The 24,673-nt window shown below is 32.4% G+C and overlaps 2 protein-coding genes and 1 long non-coding RNA gene across 4 annotated transcripts; 2 read left to right on the forward strand and 1 right to left on the reverse strand.

Annotated features, from left to right (window-relative positions):
• The first annotated feature begins 859 nt into the window (after positions 1-859).
• LOC124543319 (zinc finger protein 271-like) lies at positions 860-14,892 on the forward strand. Of its 2 annotated transcripts, none has more exons than XM_047121502.1 (15): positions 860-1,103; positions 1,776-1,946; positions 2,767-2,881; positions 3,357-3,467; positions 4,082-4,230; positions 5,547-5,679; positions 6,221-6,330; positions 6,974-7,066; positions 8,336-8,458; positions 9,251-9,474; positions 10,359-10,460; positions 11,555-11,724; positions 12,405-12,488; positions 13,545-13,723; positions 14,763-14,892. In XM_047121502.1, exons 1-15 carry the CDS (start codon positions 960-962, stop codon positions 14,871-14,873), a joined length of 2,019 nt encoding a protein of 672 aa, XP_046977458.1. In that variant the 5' UTR covers positions 860-959; the 3' UTR covers positions 14,874-14,892. The 2 variants fall into 2 exon arrangements, with proteins under 2 accessions (XP_046977458.1, XP_046977459.1); XM_047121503.1 differs by having other exon boundaries at positions 4,085-4,230.
• A 1,294-nt stretch (positions 14,893-16,186) lies between these two features.
• LOC124543414 lies at positions 16,187-16,618 on the forward strand. The gene has a single exon (XM_047121631.1). It carries the CDS (start codon positions 16,187-16,189, stop codon positions 16,616-16,618), a length of 432 nt encoding a protein of 143 aa, XP_046977587.1.
• A 4,902-nt stretch (positions 16,619-21,520) lies between these two features.
• Positions 21,521-23,604, reverse strand: LOC124542888. Its single transcript, XR_006967404.1, has 7 exons — positions 23,581-23,604; positions 23,312-23,338; positions 22,882-22,908; positions 22,155-22,181; positions 22,040-22,066; positions 21,636-21,662; positions 21,521-21,551 (listed from the first exon to the last, which is right to left on the reverse strand). It is a non-coding gene; the product is annotated as an uncharacterized LOC124542888 (long non-coding RNA).
• Positions 23,605-24,673: the final 1,069 nt, after the last annotated feature.

Below are 24,673 nucleotides of genomic sequence, written 5' to 3' on the forward strand. Positions count from 1 at the left end.
AAATAAATAAGTCTAAAGATCTGTTAAAAGAAAATATAAAGGTAGGCACGGCAGACAAGCAACGCACAGCCTAAACCTAACAGTTCGTCTAACAGGGTGAAACTTACACATGAAACGCAGGTGTGTAATAAGAAATTTCTGTGAGGGATTACAGGTTCTAAGGAAATTCATAATTTTTGATTCTAGAACTATTAAAATCGGTATTTATACTTTTTTAAATAACAGAATAACAGTTCGCTTGTTTCTGCATAATGTATTACCAAAAAGGGAAATACGATTGGGCTTGAAATGTAGCATGGATTTGTTTAAGGTTTTAAGTAAAATATTATATTTGTTACACTATTTTAAAGTATATCGTTAGATGATAAAGCAAATTATTTGATTTGGGTATTCGATAAATTTTAATAAAATAAAATTATTATTACAAACATTAAGACAATATTATGTTATCAGTACTTATAGAGTAACAACTTCAATGTGCTGACACTGAAATGAAATTCAGCTCATCGATGATAATTTATTGAGCATAATTATACGATCTTATTATAGATTATTGTGCTCTTTAAATTACAAAATCAAAATCGAACTAATGATTCTGACTTTGCTTTTTAATTTTTGCAGGGCTGTTTTGTTAATACGGATTGCTCTTTCTTTTATAGTTAATAATATCTTTCAACAACATTTTTCCAATGGTTTTAAGGATTTATTATAAATCAAAATCCTCTTATAACATATAATATAATATATTTAACTATTGTACCATAAACAAGGCAAGAGATTATAATCTGCGTTGGTACCAGTGGTGATGGCAACATTCCCTAACGTCAATATTATACATAGTTTTAATCTGTATCCATAATCCATATTTCTGTATCTGTAATATGTAGTCTGTAATTCTGTACGTTTTATAAACAGTGATTATTTTAGTGTGTTTTTACAAATAAATCTTCTTTAACAAAATGGCTTTACAAAATACTATTTTCAAAATTGAAGACTTATGCCGAACTTGTTTATCAAAAGAAATTGAAATGCTCTCTGTTTTTGAAATACGCTTGGGAACAATCTCATTGGACAACATAATCGCGTCAATTACAGGAATAAAGGTATTAATTATTTTAAATAAAAGTTTAATAATGCTGTGCCAATAAAAATAATGTATTGTTATCAAAGTATCGATATGGAATAAATATACTAAAGCCTTTACAATTAATAGCGAATTTGTGCCACGAACGCTATGTGAATTACATTTATGATTATTTTTGCCCTGCGATTATATTTATAAAATCAGCGCAGCGGTTAAATGAGGGTGTAACTCGAAGTGGAACTATATATTTATTAACATAATGTGCAAATAAAATTTATTTTCGTTTGATATTACCTCTCAGATGGTAAATAATAGTCTAATTAAATAAGACTCACATTTATTATAATATTTTGAAAGTAACACGTATTTCCACAAAAAATCATTAAAATCGATTGTAAATTACAAGTATAATGTAACATATTATTGACACAAGTGGAGAACCTGTAATTTTTTTACATGAATACTTTATTTGTTGTTTTTATTTTATAAATTTGCTGACATTCATAACGAAATAATAGGAAGTATAATTGGCATGGCTTTTTAATGTAGAAATGATTTTTTTATTCATAATGACAAGCATGCACCAACAATACTTACAAAAACTATAATTCTTTTGTACATATATTTTAAGCACTATATAAGATATATTTTATCCATTTAAAAGTGTTGCGTTCATCTAATCATATTATAGATTGAACATGGTGATGGGCTGCCATCAACAATATGCAGCATCTGCAAGGAAAAGGCAACTAATGCATATGAATTCAAAGCCCGCACACAAGAAGCTGATATCCAATTGCGAGGCCTTTTAAAAAGAGAAAACACAGAGCAAAACAATAGCGATAATAGCTTACCATTTGAGGTAATTTCACTTTACAAATATGTTATATTGTGGATTTATATTTTACAATATGATAATGCTTTGTGAAGTTCAGTCAATTGCTTACATATTCCATCTGATTTTCTAATAACTCCTCAATATTGTGCACTTCAAAATATTAGTCTTTATTAATTAAATACTGTTTAATTATAGTACAACACTACTTCACTCTACTACTTATATTCAAATAGGCTATTTAACTGGTTTTTAAAATTCATTCTATATTATTTAGTAGAGGTTAAGGAACCCAGTAAAAGTTGATTTTTTTAATCTCTAGTACACGTTTGGTGAAAAATGTAATATTAAAAATTCCATATTTAAATAGCGAGTGAAAATGCTATTTTGACAATGGCGCTGCAATGGGGTCAGTGATGTCGCTTGCCTGTATTTTAATCTATTATACACATGGAAGGCAAGGTAACAAGCAAGTGACTTCATCATAAGCCCGACCAGTCAGGACCGTTTTGTGTCATGTGACAAATGTTTCAAATAATGCAACATTTTATTTTTTGCATTGTCAAATAGCTTATTGTTACACTTTTACTAAGAAACTTTACCATAGAGTATTTAAGATCTTGAGCAATTATATCACATTGATTCAAGTTTGGAATATGTTCCAAACCTTCTCCTCAAAGGAGAGGAGGCCTTAGCCCAGGAGTGGGTAATTGACAGACCGTTGTTGTTGTTGTTGATTCAAGGTTGAACTTGTTGATTTTGTTTTATTCACCAGAAGAGGTTAAAGAAACATATGCTGAGTTATTTGAGAATATTTTCTAATTAGTTTATTTTCTGTAACCTAAAGTCAGATGCAGTTGAGGTGAAGACTGAACAATTTGCAAGAGACAATCACGATGATTATATGGACATAGATCTCTCTCTGGCTCTTTCTAATGTTTCCGAGACTTATAATAATGTAGGTAAGGAACAAAATTGCAGAATAATACTTTGCGGTATATTTTATTTTTTTAATATACTTGGACGTGCAGTTTTATGTGTCACCTGGAAGAGTACTTCATATTCAATTGTTTAAAAGTAATACATAGTGTTGTTGTATTTTGGTTTGATACATGATTGTGTAAGTATAACCACAAGTATAATGGGCATAATGTTTTACCTTTCAAGTTTGGTAGCACAGTGGCATTTGGTGGAAGGAATGAATTATTACAGCTTGTTTAATATTGTCAATAGGTAGTGGTGATTTATCAACCCCAAATGTAGCCCAAGTGCTATTCAAACAACTTACAAAAACATTTTAAAAACCTTTACATTGTAATTGCAGCCAGCCAACTTTGCTTGCAGATTTGAGTGACTTGATTTGAGATTTGAGTGTTGAAACTAAAATCTATATAGTGTTTTAATAAAATATTAATAAATAATTAAATGATTTTGCAGATACTGTTAAAAATGAAGAAGATGATCATTGTAAAGATATATTTACAACCCAACCAATAGAAAATGAAAATGAAAATTTAAGTAGTGACATTAAGAAAAAGAATTTGATTGGTAAGTTTAAAATTACATACAAAATGGCTTCATGCTTTACACTTTCAATAACTTTGGTATTGAAGGTGCCAACAAATTGTGATGGCCTTAAAAATATGTTCTGGTCAGGTTCCTCTTAAGAGGTTTTGATGTTGAAAAAGGTTAACTCATTAATGTGATTTGTGGTAAAGAAGAAGATATCCAATATTTTTTGGTGGAATGTGTTCCGAACACATAGGGAAAAAAAACAAGAACTAGTAAGAAAGTTATATTTATTTAAGTGCTGTTTGAATTTTTCAAAGCATATAGGCTTCTCCTACGTCTGAAGTAGCCAGGATACTTTATAGTTTTAAATTTAAATGAGATGCAGTAATTTTATTAATATGTTAACTTATATGTCAACTCAGATTAGGGTACGATGGGACTGACCTGTGAAAAAAGTCCCTAAATAAAATTAGAACACCGTTAAAGGTACATATATGGCTGGTTAGTCATTTTTTCTCCAAAGTCTGTTTAACTGTAGGTTTATAATTGTCATACTACATAACAGATGTCATTGCTTTTAAAAGTGGCATGGAAATATTCCCAAATATTATACTAATACTGATAAAATAGATGTACTGTATTTTTTTCAGTAGATAGTAACGAGACGAATAGTACCTATTGTCCCGTTTGCGGTGCGAGTTTCCACGATGCAGAAGGTCTCACGAAGCATGCCTGGGAGCAACACGGTGACCTCATGGGACCAAAAAAACGAGGCCGCCCTAAGAAGCTTCTCACCAGCGTATGTACGCATAATCTAGTAATAATGTAAACATTTTAGTAAAGTAAAGTAAAGTAACAGCCCGGTAAATTTACCACTGCTGGACTTAGGCCTCCTCTCCCATTACGGAGAGGGTTTGGAACATATTCCACCACGCTGTTACAATGCGGGTTGGTGGAATGCACATGTGGTTGAATTTCGATGAAATTAGACACATGCAGGTTTCCTCATGAAGTTTTCCTTCACCGCTGAACACGAGATGAATTATAAAGACAAATTAAGCACATGAATCAGCGGTGCTTGCCTGGGTTTGAATCCGTGATCATCGGTTAAGATGCACCGGTTCTAACCACTGGGTCATCTCATTTTAAATGTGACAGAATTAGAAAATTCTAATCCTATTTGCTGTACACTCCAAAGGCATGAAAAATATTAACAGACATCATCGTGTCTGTTACAGAAAAGACAGTCAAATATAAATAAACATAACATGACAATCAATACTAATAGATCAACACACCGTCCATTAGTGAAGTCTTTTGACCAAAATATGTATAACAGTGGCCAATTCAAAGTCTTATTGTATATTCGTTTTTGTACACAAATAATGTCTTTATTTGTGTAACCAATCAGAAATATTCCACTCATACAATGTGTAAAGCTAAATAAACAATTTTATCATTCAATTGTATGATGTCATGATCTAGATTTAAAATATATCTAAGACAATTAACAACTACTGTAATGCGCAATACAGCAGAACTATTAGCAAATTAATGGTTATTTAAAGAATTATAATAAAAAATTAATAAATTATAAACTTATTTTTATTTATATATGTACGGCCATGAAGTTTTTTTTTTATGGTAAAGGTTGGCGGACGAGCATATGGGCCACCTGTTGGTAAGTGGTCACCATCACCCATAGACAATGACGTTGTAAGAAATATTAACTATTCCTTACATCGTCAATGTGCCACCAACCTTGGGAACTAGGATGTTATGTCCCTTGTGCCTGTAGTTACACTGGCTCATTCACCCTTCAAACCGGAACACAGCAATACTGAGTACTGTTATTTGGCGGTAGAATACCTGATGAGTGGGTGGTACCTAATCAGACGGACTTGCACAAAGCCTACTACCAAGAAACATATGTAGTACTAGCACTAAAAGTAGTAAGGAGCGTTACCCCTATGTTGGTGTATGCAATGGTTGGTAAAGGTACCTGGGAGTAAGACCACTATACTTCTATATATCTATAATATGTATATCTATTTAAAATGAGACTCATTATCTTTTAAGTAACAAGCAAATGTTATGATTTGTTTAATTTTTCAGACAATTCTCAACAAATTATCAGAAAATGGATATAATTTGAAATACCTACCGGATCAGAAGCACAATTGTGTATTTTGTAAAGAAGATTTTAAAACAAAAGATGACTTAGTGATCCATCTAGTACAACATAAAGGTCAGTGTTTGTATAGGCTATTTGACAATGCGAAAAATAAATTGTGAATTATTGTAATCAGTGTATATTATGAGTTTAAAAAGGCTATTTACTAACGAGACATAAAAATAATACTTAATTTATTCAAAAATCAATAAATAAAAATGCATTTTTTTAAAACGTTTGTCACGTGACACAAAACGCTCCTGATTGGCCGGGCTTACGATGAAGTCACTTTTTTGTAAACCTTGCTTTTCTACTATATGTACCACAGATTAAAATACAGCAAAGTGACGTCACCGACCCCATTGCAGCGCCATATCGTCTATGTAGCGTTTTCGCGCGTTATTTAAATATGAAATTTTTAATATGATATTTTTCGGCAAATATGTACTAGAAATAAAAAAAAATCAACTTTAACTGAGTTCCTTAACCTCTACTAAATAATATAAAATGGATTTTAAAAACCAGTCAAATAGCCTATTGAGACGACGCTCTGAAATTGATTGCTTTGTTAAATAACAATTTATATTATTAATTATAAATAAATTATATATTTTAGATGTAAAAGTATTGAACTGCTTGCTCTGTAAGAAGATATATCTCGAGATGAAAGATTTCGAACGTCATAATTGCGTGCAATCTTCAGATGAATTAAATAATTTGAAACCAGTAAGTAAACTTACTTTTTATTAAATATAAGTTATTTTAGTAGTAGAGGTGGTTATGATGGATTGATATTGTGGTTGTGTTGTTTGTGGTTGGAAAATGATGTCGTGTGTGATTGGTCGGAAGCCAGTTTTTATGATTAATTTGGCCATGTTTAACTGAAAATACATAAAAGGATGGATTATTGAGAGCACAAGCGCTCATAAATAATCGTCTGCTGTTTACATGAAATGCGTTATTCGATGAAATTTGCTTATTTATTTACTTATTTCTCATGACGACAGCCATGAAAAATCCGTAATGTACTAAGCGAAATCTATTGATTGTGCCATTTTAGACGAAAAATAAAAAAGACTTACCTTATATAGATTTAGAATATTTATTGGAATAAATGTAAATTACAATATTTAATTAAAACTGTTCGTTTGTTGTAATGACAGCCGAGCATTTGACAATTCGGAGGCCACCGTATTTGCAACCGCTAGTTGGCGCTGTCATCCCGCACCCAGCGAATATACGTTTAACAAAAATCCCCTTTAGTTGGTTCCTTTGATTTCAACAGAAATGTTATGGCCCTATGTAACGACCACTGCGCCACGCGGTTCTATACACGAACCAAAGTATCTTTTATAATTGTCTTGTTCAGGCTGAACCGCCAGATGTTCCAGAAGAAGAACGGAAGCTCAATCTGTCTACTGAAGTGTTATTGCAGGATCTTCTAATGACTAACAGAGATACGGTGAGCATTACCGACTATTACCTTAAAAATACATACATATTATTGTCCCAACTAAAAAATACAAAACACAAGTGTAATTTCAGTAGTTCGGGATGGCCAAAATAATATTATTGTTTTACAATGATGCTTCAATGTCTCTATCTTTTGCTAGAATGCCCCACGCTATCGTCTCATTGTTTTATAATGACAGCTCAATCATATTTAAAATAAGAAATTGTGTTACATGCCAGTATTAAATGCTATGCCATATAAAATAATATTAATTACAGTTTTACAAACTATTGATCAATTAATTATAATAATCATTGTATATAATAAAGTAAATTCAATAGCTCCTGCTATATTATTAATATGCAATAATAATGTGATATAAATTATGATATAGAATTAAATGTCATGAAACCGTATAGAAGGCTAAGGTTACTCTCGTAACACAAGATTTCGGATGATTTGTTTATAGATCATACTACATACTATGATTAATTGATTAAATTTTCATAAGTCAACACAACTATAGTCTATTCTAAGGCTCGAGGGACTAAATATTAACAAAACCGAGGCTATTTTCGATTGCGATTTTATCCCCATAAATGGTTATATTTCCTATAAGAACCAAATGATTTTTACTGTGAATCCAGGACAGTATTGGTATAACTCGTCAATTAATTTGTATGTTGTCTATTTGTTTTTTCAGCCGATTTCAAAGAGGAGGTTATCAATTCGTCTGTATTTTTTTTATGTTTGTTACCTCATAACTTTTTACTGGGTGGACCGAATTTAATTTTTTTTTTTGAATGGTAGTGCTTCCCATGTGGACACCGGCTCCAAATATAACAATAACTATAACTACAACTACGTTATATAATCGTACATCGACTTTTAAGTAGTCTAATATTTTTCATTTCATTTTACTTAGGAGGCCTCTAAAAGTATATTCAATACGCAATTTTTATTACTTTTTAGTGCATATTTATTTGTTTTGAAATAGTGTTTTGTTTGAAGTCGATTTTTTTTGTTAAAATTTTTATTTATTCCTACTCCTATTGGTATAAGCTATCAATATACAACTACGGTTGACATAACATCAACTGTTACTATTACGAATTCATATCAATTATACGACATTCATCGGGAAACACGCGTTCTCAAACAAAATGTACTAAATATATATTAAACGGAGTATTTAAAATCCAATATAAGCAAAAACCGATAACAAACTCCTTGCTTTCATTAATATCGGTATTAATGTTTCCGTGTATTACGTGTCAGGAGTCCGGGAGTATAGATCTGTGCGAGGAGTGTGGAGCCGTATTTGTGTCCAGCGTGGAGTTGGGCAAGCATCGCGACCGAGAACACCCGGAACTGTCTTCGAGGTGCCATCTCTGCGATAAGGTATGCCTGACGGTCTTCACTCTTCAGCTGTTGGTCGCTTGAAGATAGGTCACCAACATCATTGGCATTGTACAACAACAACAGCCTGTAAATTCCCACTGCTGGGCTAAAGGCCTCTCCCTTTGAGGAGAAGGTTTGGAACATATTCCAACACGCTGTTCCTCCTAAGAGTCGAGATGGCCCAGTGGTAAGCATCTTAATCGATGATTGCGTGTTCAAACCCAGGCAAGCACCGCTGATTCATGTGCTTTTTTTGTCTTTATAATTCATCTCGTCCTCGGCGGTGAAGGAAAACATCGTGAAGAAACCTGTATGTGACAAATTTAATAGAAATTCTGCCACATGTGTATTCCACTAACCCGCACTGGCACTGTCGCTATTTGAAATGAAAATCATTATGTTATTAATGTCTAAAGCATACCTTTTGCAGCAATTAATATCTATTTGTATTTGTATGTCTGTAATATCTGATGAGTGGATTATTCCATAACTCTAGAGTTTTTGATGAAGAATTATAATGCATTATATGTTCAACTGAAATAGCACCGTTTTTATTTTTGGTACAAACACAAATGTTACTATTTCATGACGTCAATAAATTAGCTTGCGTAAAATAATCGTGAATTTTGGATGTTATTTTGAAGAATATAAAGATATATGGGGATCTGAGAAACCAAAAAAATAAGAATAAGTATATAATTGACTCATATAATCAAACTTCTTATGGATTAAATAATTTTGTTTGGATTAATTAATTACAGCTAATGATTAATATTTATGTATGATATTAAGGTATTCGCGACTCTGAAGAGCGCTGCTCGCCACAGAGCGGTGTGCGCACGAGTTGAAAGGTCATTCTCGTGCGCGTCGTGCGGGCTTCGTTTCGCGCACGAAGTGTCTCTCAACAAGCACATACTGCGCGCGCACACGGGCCAGAGCGTGTCCGTGCGGTTCATGGACCGCGACCGAGCGCCGCCGCAGCACAGATGCGATACTTGCAATAGACGCTTCTACAGGTCAGTTTAGATACTGATATTAATGAAATAAATACGTTTTTGGTGTTGCCATTGTTATATATTTTTTTATATCTAAATAGGCTATTTGACTGGTTTTTAAAATCCATTTTATATTATTTATTAGAGGTTAAGGAACCCAGCAAAAGTTGTTTTTTTTATTTCTAGTACATATTTGCCGAAAAATATCATGTTAAAAATTCCATATTTAAATAACGCTCGAAAACGCTACTTGGACAATATGGCTCTGCACGTCACTTTGATGTAATTTAATCTGTGTTACATGTAGTACAAAAGCAAGGTTTACAAGAAAGTGATTTCATCATAAGCCCGGCCACGGCCACGGCCGGAGCGTTTTGTGTCACGTGACAAACGTTTGAAAAAATGCATTTTTATTTATTGATTTTTGAATAAATTAAGTATTATTTTCAAGTTTCGTTAGTAGATAACCATTTTTAAACTCATAATATACAGTGATTACAATAATTCACAATTTATTTTTCGCATTGTCAAATAGCCTGTTGTATTGCAAGACGTGCATTGTATAGTCTATTTCCATCGAAAAAGGGAGGAATAAACAAAGCGTGGATTGTCTGACAGTTCTTTGTTTAATATATCTTAATTTATAAGGCAACACTAATTCACTTCACTACTTACATACTTATATCGACTTTAATTTTACTTACGTAGCTGTTATCATCGACATTCAAGATACCATTTTTTTTTTGTATTTGCAAATCTATAGTGTGTCATATTACATATATGTGATAGAAAATTTAAGTTCCTGACAAATGACATTGCGTTATTTAGACACCAAATATTGTTCATAAGCCTTTTGTACTTTATGGTTAGTATATATTAAAGGTAATTGTGTTGTTTATTTACAGAAAAGATTTGCTAGCAAGGCACGCGAAGATACACAAGTCGATCGACAAATGTTTCGAGTGTGACGTCTGCAATAAGAAGTTTCACAGGCGAGACAACCTGAGGTGACTTGCCGAAATTATAACAATACCAAAGACTAAAAAAATCTTTCTTTTAAAAGGGTAATAGGAAAAAAAATGTTGCAGAGATAACTTTGTTTCTTCAAGCGTACAAAGGCAACAAAAAAAAATCGATTAAAAAATTTACTGTGGGTTGACCACAATAGATCAAACCAGATTTTTAAAGAATTAATTGCGCTAACTAATAAAAATCTTTATTCTAATTATTCACGTTATATTAGAAAATAATTTGTCTTGTCAATATTATCTATGCCGCGGAATATACTCTTTGGTCTTAGATTACCCTTGAAAAAAAAAGTTTCTCAAATGTGTATTAAATAAATAAATTTGCGGATGTTGTTTCCAGTACGCTTAGATATGATACTGAAAAATATTTAAAATAATATTTCCGACAGCGCCAATGTCTATACAACCATACTACCAGGCGGTGGTGACCACATACCATCAGGTATATAATATATATTATTATATATATGTCGGATCGACAGCGACACATTGTATCACACTTGGCAACGAAGCGAATGACAGTTCCTAAGATGGAGGTACTGATCTTCACGAGAGCGGAATCGTAAGTGAGTCGTCTCTGAGCGCCTCCACCGGGTAGGCTCCGTCGTAGCACGAAGTTAGTCGCGTCGTGACGTCACGACAGTGCTGCCGCCTCGCGGGATTCGTGCCGCGCTTCGTTACGCTAAGGAATTCATGACCGTCTCCGACATATAAGTAAAGTAAAGTAAAGTAACAGCCTGTAAATTTCCCACTGCTGAGATAAGGCCTCCTCTTCCATTAAGGAGAGGGTTTGGAACGTATTCCACCACGCTGTTCTAATGCGGGTTGGTGGAATGCACATGTGGCAGAATTTCGATGAAATTAGACACATGCAGGTTTCCTCACGATGTTTTCCTTCACCGCCGAGCATGAGATGAATTATAAACACAATTAAGCACATATATATAGTGGTGCTTGCCTGGGTTTGAACCCGCAATCATCGGTTAAGATGCACGCGTTCTAACCACTGGGCCATCTCGACTCATTTACCATTGGTATATATAATAAAAAAAGGATTTTTTTAAATATTACAGGGCACACATGCGTGTCCACGAGACTGCGGGCGCGGCTGTGGACGGCACGAGTAGTAGCGCCAGTCTGTGCCTGTACTGCGGCCGAAGCTTCTCGAACTCGTCCAACCTCATCGTGCACATGCGCAGGCACACCGGCGAGAAACCGTACAAGTGTGACTTCTGCGGGAAAGGTACGCACTGTGTTATTTTTAACCATATATTGGCTCGATCAATGTAATAATCAGAGTCGGATTTAAAGGTCTGGAGGCCCTGGGGCCACAAAGCAGTGGAGGCCCTAGACCAACAGGAGCGTGGTATATCTCGGTATTTGTTAACATACTGAAAACTTTTGTGGCCCCCACCTGTGTGGAGGCCCCAGGGCAGTTACCCCGCTTGCCCTTCTCTAAATCCGGCCCTGGTAATAACATCCAAAAACACTTAACAATTGTTTTTGTTTTTCTTTTGTAATAGTGGATGTGATTGTTTTTGTATTAATGGTAATATTCGTTTTACAAGGAAGTGCTAGTGATTGCACAGATAATAAATCATATTGAAATCGAGATAAGGAGAATTCTTTGCACGGCAAAAATTAAAAATTAATATCTTAGTAAATCTCCTTATAACGTTTATCTTTAGATTAAATGGCATATACATTTTATTTTATACTTCATTGATATAAAGTATATTTTTTTTTCGAAGGAATAATTTGAAAATTTTCTTTAAAATAATAATAGAATAATGACGTTATACAAAAAAACTCAGTTAAATTTTAATGATATATTCTATTTTTCCATGAAACCTTGTTGAAAGTTTAATTAATTTCACACATATTTAGTAAGTCTCAACTTAAAGTATATAATTTTAACCGCAGGCTTCCCTCGCTCGTCTGACTTACAATGCCATCGACGATCTCACACCGGTGAGAAACCCTGCATATGCGGCGTGTGTGGCAAAGGTAACTGATCGTATTAACTGATCATATTAAAACGACTTAATTAATCATAGAAATTTATGGAAGTTGGCAGTCTTTTTGACACACTCGGATGTATGTAAAGCTGTTGATCCTGTACTTGAACTCTATCTTGTTCACTTTCATATTTACTGCGCGGTGGGCTAGTCAGAATATGTTCTATACCTTCTCCTCAAAGGGAGAGGCTTAGCCCAGCAGTGGGAAATTTACTGGCTGTTGTTGTTGTTGGGCTAGTCAGGCAACCATCTGCTTCGATACTTTAGTAGTATACTTATAAGGATGTATTGTAATAAAACACGTGTCACGTGAAGATCGCTAACAGAACTACTTTATTTAAATCAAAGAAATTGCACTTGTCACTGTACCACAGATGATATAAAAAAAAAGTTAATAATATACATTAGGGGTATAGTTCTTACATAATACTAGAGATGGCGTTAATTGTATTCAAATACAAACATTTTATTATTTTGATACACCATTCCAACAGGATGTACTATGTATACCACGAAGTCTTACATACAAATCCAGTTTTGATTGAAAGTCATTAAGCTATTACCTGTTTTTTTTTTTATTTATTTATGCAAAGAGGCCACAGATTATTTCGCCAATGTCACTTGCGAAGTTTTTCAGTCGGTCAGTTCTTAGTTTTTTTGTTAACGTGCACGTGCTGTCAAAATTGCTGTCATATCTTTCCGTTAATGAATACAGACCGATATTTGACTATATTTTTTTTTATAATATTACACCGGTAAATCTCTATAAATAGTTTCTTCACTAATATTTCGACTGACGTTTTGACAATATAGTACAAACAGAAAAAAATGAGAGTCAATGCAAGAATAGATTTGACGTTTCAAAAATGTTTGTTACCCTGATCTTAAGTGTAATACAAATATTATTTTTGATTTTGCAATAATAATCTATGATGAATATGTGTGTTATATATATTTTTTATATTTACCTAGTGTAATTTAATTTAAATTCATTTTATGTTTAAGTTAATGAACAAACTATAAATACGTTATATTGCTTCCACAGCGTTTGCGCGCAGTAACAAGCTGTCGCGACACATGCGTGTACACACGGGTATGAAGCCCTACAAGTGCCCGTATTGCGAGAAGGCCTTTTCGCAAAGCAACGACCTCAAACTGCACGTGCGGAGACACACGGGCGACAAGCCCTACGTCTGCGAACTGTGCGGAGACCGTTTCATACAAGTATGTCGGCTATGGAAATGTTATTTATTTGAGTGATAGGGTTCGGGCTATAGAGCACGAAAGATTTAGACTGTCAACAATAACATATATATATATTTTTTATGTTATAGGTTGGCGGACGAGCATATGGGCCACCTGATGGAAAGTGGTCACCATCGCCCATAGACAATGACGCTGTAAGATATATTACTTTACATCGTCAATGTGCCACCAACCTTGGGAACTAAGATGTTACGTCCCTTGTGCCTGTAGTTACACTGGCTCACTCACCCTTCAATTACTATTTATACTGTTATTTGGCGGTAGAATAACAGATGAGTGGGTGGTACCTACCCACACGGGCTTGCACAAAGCCCTACCACCAAGTAAATTGTATTTATAATATAAATATTATCTATATTTATAATTTTCTTGCGCAAGGTTTAAAAAATAATTTTCAATCATTTTTATTATTATTAACAAATTCCATTTTATTTATACATCTTGGAGAAGCTTCGTTTCCGTGTGTGACAGATCCGGAAGCGAGAGAATTTACTAATTTTATGCGGATATAAAACGTAATGCTGTGTTTATGGTCAGAAGCTTTTTGCCCTACGTTAGCTAACCATGGGAACTGAAATGTGGGACATACTTTTGTAGTATTGGTGTAACCCACATGTTGTATAATTACACATTGCCGTTGATGATAAAGTACCTTGATCTGGGTCTGTGTCTACTCACCCAGACTCAGTTGAGCAACATTACAACAAACAACAACAGCCTGTAAATTCCCACTGCTGGGCTAAAGGCCTCCTCTCCCTTTGAGGAGAAGGTTTTGGAACATATTCCACACTGTTCCAATGCGGGTTGGTGGAATACACACGTGGCAGAATTTCTATGAAATTTGTCACATGCAGGTTTCCTCACGATGTTTTCCTTCACCGCTGAGCACGAGATGAATTATAAAGACAAATTAAGCACATGAATCAGCGGTGCTTGGGTAACATTAACAGTTTGGTTATTGAATACATGATTAAGAAATCACATATTTATGTGACAGGGGACCGCTCTACACAACCACAGACGTGCGCACGGACACTTCCCGACTGCGTCAGCGCCGACACTCGCGCCTATTGTCTACACTGTACAGAGCATCACACAGACGCATTAATCGGACAACATCACAACTAGATTATAGTCTGTTCGCGTTAAGAATGCAGTGAGTTGTCATTGTTTACCGGCCTGACTCCGCCCCCTTTGACCAATCAAATGTTTTCAAATTACAAAGTCAAGTTCACATTTAATTAATTATTAACTGATATTTTTATAATTTAAATTTTGTTTATTTATATATTTATATTTAATTTATTCAAGCTGTACACGTAATAATTAATGTAACCTATAGCTACTAGATGACGTTATGTCAAAATATGTAAATTTCTACATCGCGATGTCAAGATTCGCAAACGATTGTATATAGTGTTTAGAATTTTGTTGATTAAACACCCGATTCGATTTTTTATTTTAATGTGTATTTTTTAAATTCATTATATTAGTCTTTAAAACAGATATAATTTGTTGGAATTCTAACACAAATATGCATACACCTTCATTCACCCTGCTGTTAAAAAAGATTTGATTGGTCAGGGGGCGGAATAAAATGACAACTCACTGCATTCTTAACGCGAACAGACTATAGTTAATTTATCTCTATTAACGATGAAAATATATCTTCGAAACAATGACATTCTAATAAACAGATATTTTATACCCATAATAAACAACAGAAAAAGTGTGCCGCGCCGGGGACCGTTTATTTTACATTTCGTTACAAGTGAAAAGGTTACCTTGATAAAAACAATAAGTAAAAGGGATAACTAGATGTTTTAATTACGCAAAACGTATTACTACGTAATTATGATGTATTATAACGTATTACTTCGTAATTATGATGTATTATAACGAATTACTACGTAATTATGATGTATTATAACGTATTACTACGTAAAACGACTATAGTCGTATTTTTTATTAGACGAAGCCAGCTGACAGTAACTAATGTCACTTTCTAATATAATGTTGTCATATTTAAAGTAATAGTGATGCGTTGAGTTGTCGTTCAATCAGATGAATGTAGAATGAGTGTAAATAGTTAATCATTTCAAACTATTATAGAAAAGAATAATGTTTCTATTTTACAATAGAATCGTATAAAAGTGCTTTGATACAAGTTATCTACTATAAGTATGTAACTACAGTCATTTTATTTTTGGCAACACCGATCAACGCCGTGCGCGTCGGTCGCCAATTCGCCATTTTGTTTGTCATTCTGCTTCTAACCTCTGGTCTGATAGTACGAATGTTTGTTCTGCGCTCATGCTGTTTAGTTATTGTTTTTGTTATGTTTTTCGTTACGTTGTGTTTGTGTACATACAAACTAGAATCGCTGCCTACAATGTCTTGGACTAAAGCTAGAATACAAGAATGGCTAACAAGCAAAAGTGTTCATTTGAAGCAACAATGGTTAAAGCAAATCTTATAGACATTGTACGGCAGCACAAACGAGAACATTCCGACAAGTATGTTGTGGACGAGATGGCAATGCAGCATGGGATAATTGTTTTACGTCTGCCCCCATACCACTGTGAGCTCAATCCCATTGAATTGGTATGGGCGCAGGCTAAAGGATATGTTGCAAAAAATAATAAAACTTTCAAAATGGCAGAAGTAAAGAAACTTTTTGAAGAAGGACTTCAACATACCACGGCTGAAAAATGGAGTAGCTGCATTGCTCATATAATTAAAGAAGAGAATAAAATGTATGGTCTCGACAACATGATCGACAATGTTTCAGACAGATTTATCATTAATGTCACCGAAAGTGATAGTGATGATTTCTCATCTGATGATGAATAAATACAAATTATGTATTCAGCATTGTTTATTACTTTCATTTCCTATCATGCATTTTTATATTTTATACATTTATAGTTTCAATTACATTATGTATTGAAAACAATATCGGCAGATTTGAACACTAACTAACTACTAAACAATCCAAGCAATTTTATTTATTTAAGAGTTTTTCAATCATTCACTTTGTCACAACACTATTTATTTTTCAATAAAAAGTGACAACACAGTAAACGTCAGTTGACTTCGTCTAATTAAAAATACGACTATAAAGGCAAACGTCACAATTAGGACGTTTTCTAGTCTTCACTTTTTGCGCGTTAATAAAATATCTGTTTACTAGAACATCATTGCTTCGAAAGTGAAAAGAATAAAATGTCAATACAATATATGATTTTTAATGAGGAACCCGCTTTCAGTGTTTTCATATATTTTGTAAGACCAGGTACACCGGTCTACCGGCTTGTATATTATTATCAGAAAACGTATCTTTAAAATATTTATTGTGTATGCACTACTTAAAAATATTTTTTGTTTCATATTCTTAATGTTTTCATATTATTGGGCTAGTTGTGTGCAATAATGAGTTATTTAAGTGAAAATTTATATTCTAATTTAATTTCGCATTTCGTTGTGTAGTAAGCTAGTAAGAAAATTAAATTGCATTTTTAAGCGTAATTCCAATTAAAAAAACCGCAGTAAAATATCTTACGGAACTGAATAAAACAGATAACCTACATAAGATTTTGTTTTAATAGACTTCTTTCAAACATAAGACGAATAATGACAAATAAACTTTAATAATGAATTGAATCGTTATTTTGGTCGAGATATTGAGTACGGTAACAAAATGTCGGTTTGAATATCGACGGAGTTCGTATCGGAATATTTCGTAATTAAATTAAAGTTGACATAAGGAGTTACTTGTTATAGTATCCGATTATTATTATTATTTTTTGTAATATATACCATAGTATATAAAATATAAATCTGAGGTTTTTTTATCATTATTCTTTATTATATTGGAATATGTTATATATGGTACATTAAAAATTACTTACATTACTAACTTGGCGTTGCTGGTAGAGTATTTATTCACAATCAACCATTCAATGTTTTAGGGTTAATACAAAATACGTTAGATATATTTTTTATTTGTGTATGTTTTCCTATATGTAAACAAATATACTTTATATATTTTATATGTTTTACATTATCAATTATTCTATATTTCCTCGTTTGTAGATTATATTATATTATAGGTTTAGTTATGGTTTATTTAAATACTTGTATTATTATAATGGCAATCATTGAAAAAATGTTTTCGATTGTCGTTCTTGATATCATTGACTGCGAAAATCTCCCAAATCGTTTAATGAATCGACGCTGGTAAATATATTTTATAATGTGTCATAAGATTCTGATTCCTTATTAAGTCTAGTCTAGATCTGATTTATTTACTAGGTCTAACATATATGTTAAGATATAAATATTTGATAACTGTAATACATCACATTTTTATGTAAATATGTAACCTATTTATAATTTACTTGAGTAAAATCAATGTTAATTGAAAAATTATTTAGAATATAAACGTGTGACTAGAATGAAGTATCTGTAAGTTGTAAATAATATGAATAAATTAAGATTTTCTTTTCGAAATATACAAATTTTGATGAATTATTTGGTTTTATTTAGTATATGTTATGGGTTTTAGCAGCGTTTACTTAGAACTTTCCGTCTTCAGGCCGACGTAGTACCAATAACTTTTTGACAACGCCGAATGAGCTATGTGTGTTAAAAATATATACAACATATAAACAAAGGCACTTTATTTTTCTGATACTTATTTTTTTTTTTTATTTAATGTCTTTCATGATAAAATGATCTTCTCTAGTGTATATATAGACTATCAGTTAACTCTCATGCGACATCTGTATCCAGTGCACTGAAAAAGAAATGCCATAAATATATATTTTTTTTTAATAAACGTACCTAGTTAAAAAGCAAAGACTTAAATTTAGTAATCCTTTCTCTTTTTGCTTGGTAGCAGTAACTATCGTGCTTTATTTTCTTTTAAAAATAGCAGAAGAAAAAAGAAAAGAAACATGTAAACTCGTGCATGTTTTCTTCAATTTCTCAATTATCTTTACTGACGGATTCGACTACTAGGCGAATTCTATGTTAATGTTTATGTGAAAAAGAAAACGTTCGAATTTGAGATGGCGAAAAATATCGATATAAAATATTATACACTACAACTAAATTTACCGTTGCATTACACGACGTGCCAATGCACTGAAAAAAGGTACAAAAATGCAATCAACATAGGTTATGTTTAGTGTTTTTATTTGTTAGTATAGAGAGATAAATAAGCTTGTTAATTAATAATGTAAGAGTAAAAATTTTTCTGCCATAAATGCTTAATTGAAAAATCATGTACGTTTCGGAGAAGTTTTTGGTAAATATTGTTCTTTTGATAACTATGACCAACATTTATGTTATACTTAAAAGTATCGACGAAAAAATCGTGACTTTTATGGTCTTAAATGTTGCTCAGAAATATTTATAATATATTTTCTAGTATTCATTAATTAAAACAAACTCACGTGTGCTTCACAGTTCTTCGCATGACACTAAAATTATTTAAATAAAAATAAATGCTAACAATAAATCAAAAAATATGTACCTAATTATTTTCTTGCCTAAGGTTTAAAAATTAATTTTCAATTTTTTAATTATTATTATTGACAAATTCCATTTTATATATAAATCTTTGAGAAGCTTCGTTTCTGTGTGTGACAGATCTGGTGGCGAGAAAACTTATTAATATTATTAATCAAAAAATAGATCAAATATATTTTTGTTAATTATTCAAACGCGGGGAGAACCTTGTAATGGTGAAGTGTTAAAAAAGGACATCGATTTTGACATTTTATTTGCATTACATCCGACAGATGGCCTAACAGCTCATGACCATTACCTTGCCTCACATTTCAACGCTTCGGAAACTTGGACCACCCGATTGGATCCATGCCCATTGGAAATTACTCGAGACCGCCGAGTAAGATATTACATAAACATCTGTTATTAATCACGTGTTTTTATTTCTGTCTACTGATACACTAAGATCTATTAATAAATATATTTTGTATATGAAAATGATTTGATTTTGAGCAAATAATTATAATACCTCCGAGACGCAGGCCGTTCCATGGCACTACAAGATAAAAGTTACATTTAGTACATGCTTTGTTTTTCCTAATTTATTCCGAAATTGTAATAATTTAAGCCAGCTCTATCAAGAAATGGTAATCTACTATATTATGTATTTCTGAAGCAATAGTTATATTGTTGAATGGTATGCTAAAACTAGTTTTTAACTGGTGTTTTAATGTGAGTTAAGTAAACAACCCGTAAATTTTCCACTGCTGGGCTAAGGCCTCCTCTGCCATTACGGAGAGAGGGTTTGGAACATATTTCACCAAGCTATTCCAATGCGGGTTGGTGGAATGCACATGTGGCAGAATTTCGATGAAATTAGACACATGCAGGTTTCCTCACGATGTTTTCCTTCACCGTCGAGCACGAGCGTGCGGCACGATGGCGCTTGCCTGGGTTTGAAACCGAAATCATCGGTTAAGATGCACGCGTTCTAACCACTGGGCCATCTCAGCTCCTAGTTGCTTAATATTGCTCCAATTTAATTATTAGCTTTGAGTATATACTTATAGGTAAATGTAACCTCTCGGTGATACTGTCGACGTCTTCAAGACATCACAATCCATTAGGAAAAAATGCTTGTTCAATAATCTTATTTTATAGTTGTGACAAATAAAAATAAATTATTTTATTAAATGCTAATTAAATATCTACAATAGTTTTACTTATTTATTGAAAATAAATATACATCACCTCCGATTGGCAGTTGATTCCGGTACACTGGTAAAATAAAGGGATTAATGTCAACAAAATATTTAAAGTTAAGAAGAAACGTTTAATTACATATTTATATAAAGGCAATAATATTTACATATACGGAAGAATAAAAACTTTCAACAGTTTCGCGGTGTGTCTAAAAACCAAATGTAGCGACTTACATTAGACCTGCATTGGTGTCCGTCGCACTAATTAAATAAACTTCAGTAAATAGTTATTTTGTTGCGTATTTTAAAATTCGATAAGTATTGTATTTTTTTAAAACTTACGTTGGCTCTAGCTGAATGGCCATTACTCTATAAAAAATATTAAGTTCATGTATTTCACCATCTATTTCTTTTTTTTTTTTAAATTTTTATGTCTGTTATATGTACATACCAAGGTCAAACAAGATCCTGCTTGGCACTGAAATAAAAATATTTTTAGTAGAATTGAATTATATAAATTAAATTAAAATGAAACCCATCATTAATCATAGGATTAAAAGGCTAAAAACCATATTTAATAATATTAGGGATTATTTCACAATATTGCCTATTTTTGGCTTTGATTGGTCTGGCTGGGGCCCTAGAATAAACGGGCTCTAGGCTGAAGCCCAAAAATATGGTACATCAGGCTGTTTTAAATAACAATTTTTCAGCTGGCAATTTTTTTACAATGCAGAGGAAGGGTACCGATTCATTTCATTTCATTATCAATGATTTACTACTACTTTCGAGACTAGGTATACATGAACATCTATGATAGTTCTTGTAATCAAGTATGAATTGAAATGTTCATAAAAAAATTACCTTTGAATAACACACTCGTCCATAACACTGCAAATTAACAATTTAACTAAGAATTATTAGGTATTTCTCAGTACACTTATTCCTTTTATAAAGATTTTCGTGTAATATCCCTATAAGAGTCAATAGATTTAAAAAATGTAAATAAATTATGAGTAACTATACTTCTCTTTTACCTTCGACGTGCAAATATTTAAAACTCCATTGCACTGTTCAAAAATAAATATATTTTTATGAATAATGACGTTTTAATAATTCACAGTGAATATAAATATGTACATTGAAATAATTACTTTTGCCTGGCAAAATGGACCGTAACACTGTAAATGTTAAAATGTAACTTTTCATATAATTCGTAATAAATATTATAATCTATACTTATAATAAAATTCGATTGTCTGTTTGTAACATTCAAATAGCCCTTTTATACTCAATGCATATGTATATGTATTCACGGTACAAGTATCAAAAAACATTTTTTAAAATTTTTGTGTGTCTGTCTGTCTGTTTGTTGCAGCCAATCACCGCCAAGCCAAGACCGATTTTGACGGGCCTTTCGCTGGCAAATAACTGACATAATAAGGAGTAACTTAGGCTACAATATTGTTTTTTTCTAAATTTAAATGCGTACAAGTTCTCGGGCACAGCTAGTCACTAAATAAATTTCTATTACAAGATGAATGTAATGAATACTTACTTCGACCGAGGAAAGATCACCAGTTGTCTATTGTGAAAAAATACTGTTATTATTTGAATCAATCGCAAAGTTTAAAAAAATAATATAATTATTATTTTTTGTAGATAAAGCATACCATAGCCGTTGAGTTAAAACCTACAGCCTAGAGAACAAATATAACAGAATTTAAAACGATTGTTTAAAACGTGGAGTTAAAGCCGCAAAGGAACAACAGAGATTTTCCAGAGCCTATACTCTGTAATTCAAATAGTGGAAAAGAGTAAGTAAAGACTTTCTTGCTGATTCTTCTCGATAGAACCTACTTTCCGAAACGGTGGTTTACATTTGTTTAATACTGCATATGACGATTCAAGAGACCTTCTATGAATCTGTTTGAATTAAGAATAATTTGATTTTGATTTTAATAATTAATCATAACCGAAAGTTTGAGGAGAACATATAAGTTATTTTTAATTCTCATTTTTCTTGTTTTTTGAACATTTATATAATATCTATATTACGTATAATCGCTTTAGACTGTCCAAATTATTTTGTAAGGACAAAGTTGTTTACATAATAAATGTTATAATAAAAAATATATAACGTATGCTAGTAAACTTAACGCTTTAATGACACAGTCATTAGATAATTAATATTTCTAATGTTCTATCTAAAAGATTAGGTAATATTGTCAGTTGAACAAGTATTCAATTGTATAGAAGTACCGAATTGTTTTTTTTTTTCACCAGAACAATAATCAGTGGTTCTCAACGCACTTAAGTTATGTCACAATTATAATAATAAGTATATGACAGTTTATTACAAAATAATGTTAGATAAATTTAAAATAATATTGTACCAACCATTGATTTGGACATGCTACCTATGCACTGAAAGAAATGGAACAATTAAATGATAATCTATGCAGAATATTTCAATAATTAGTAGTATGTACCTATAATTACCATAATCCAATAAAAAAGAAACTGTTCAGAAATACTTGATTACAAAAAACTGGAATCCAATTGTGAGTGATATGTCTACATTAAAATTACCGAATATAAGCCTCATCATCATTATCTTAATCATTTCAGCCGAAGGACGTCCACTGCTGGACATAGGCCTCCCCCAAAGATCGCCACATCAACCGGCCTTGTGCAGCCCGCAACCAGCGGCTTCCCCCCACCAGATCATCGGACCACATTGTATACATATAAGCCTCACCTTACAAATTTCATCGGTCGATTTCTGATGAAAGTCGTAGTAGTTTTAATAACTTGAGCTTATACTTACTCTTGAGCGACAATCATTTCCCTTGCACTAGAATATTATAAATAATACAAGATGTAGATTTCAATGTAATACAAAATTCATAAACGATCTGAAATCCATTTAAAATTTACGAAACAATTGAATTAATATTTTCAATAAGGTAATTTACAAATATTTTTTTTATTTACACAAGTATGTACGTTTAAAACCGAATTAAATAATTAAAATTATGATAAACTATCAAAGAAGGGAAAATAGGTCGTATATGTATGTATGAAATTGATTGAAACCTTTGCAGTACACATCTTTTCCATCTGAAATGAACAATTCGATTCAATTTTACTAAGTTATCCGTATTTTTTATATTATTTTTTTATGTCATTATACGTGTTTGTCATCACAAATGTTTTGTTTATTATTATTATGAACAAAAGCATTTATAATGGCAAACAACTACCTTTAATTAATTTCTTGTATTAATCACAAGTAACAACCAACACGTCAGCTTAAGTTTTGTTAATAGATTTTCTACCATAATAATATAATTAAAAAAGTTTCAAAGGCATGTTTTAAATCAACAATTTAAAAACAATATGATAATAAATAAAATACAGTAGGTACAATGAGACTGAAGGTTGGGTGAGTAGCTGATTGCACAACTGCACACAACTGTACGAGTTTAATGATACAACAACAACAACAACAGCCTGTAAATTCCCACTGCTGGGCTAAAGACCTCCTCTCCCATTGAGGCGTAGGTTTGGAACATATTCCACCACGCTGTTCCAATGCGGGTTGGTGGAATACACATGTGGCAGAATTTCTATGAAATTTGTCACATGCAGGTTTCCATAGAATGTTTTCCTTCACCGCTGAGCACGAGATGAATTATAAAGACAAATTGAGCACATGAATCAGCGGTGATTGCCTGGGTTTGAACCCGCAATTATCGATTAAGATGCACGCGTTCTAACCACTGGGCCATCTCGATTTTAATTTATGATACATGCATTGCATTTACATAACATTTGTAGTAGGTACTGCGGATCAGTATCAAAGAAAATGATTAATATATGTTAGGACAACAGTAACTTGTTATTTAACTTTCAATCGATCAATGTTAAATTACAGATCTCAGTCAAGAAGGCGTGCGCCGACATTTTTAATTTATTATTGGCGTTCATTGTATCTTAGAGCGCGTAAGACGATAATGTAAGAATATTGGCGGCAAAAAATACAGATTAAATAATATTTGTCAATTTAGGTGGATAATTTACTTTTAGAGCGCCTTCGTGAGTGAACAGATAAACTGTTCATATATTTTTATAAGCGAGGAATGTTAAATATTCAGGGGATACCTAGTCCGTACTCATTAAAATACAA

The sequence above is a fragment of the Vanessa cardui genome, chromosome Z, assembly GCF_905220365.1.
Source record: "Vanessa cardui chromosome Z, ilVanCard2.1, whole genome shotgun sequence".
NCBI lineage: Eukaryota > Metazoa > Arthropoda > Insecta > Lepidoptera > Nymphalidae > Vanessa > Vanessa cardui.

Bases quoted from the DNA above. Each gene is read 5' to 3' on its own strand.
- LOC124543319 (XM_047121502.1), top strand. From the start codon at position 960: ATGGCTTTACAAAATACTATTTTCAAAATTGAAGACTTATGCCGAACT. The intron at 7,067-8,335 runs GTGAGCATTACC...ATTACGTGTCAG, and splicing joins TAATGACTAACAGAGATACG to GAGTCCGGGAGTATAGATCT. The intron at 8,459-9,250 runs GTATGCCTGACG...TATGATATTAAG, and splicing joins GGTGCCATCTCTGCGATAAG to GTATTCGCGACTCTGAAGAG.
- LOC124543414 (XM_047121631.1), top strand. From the start codon at position 16,187: ATGGCTAACAAGCAAAAGTGTTCATTTGAAGCAACAATGGTTAAAGCA.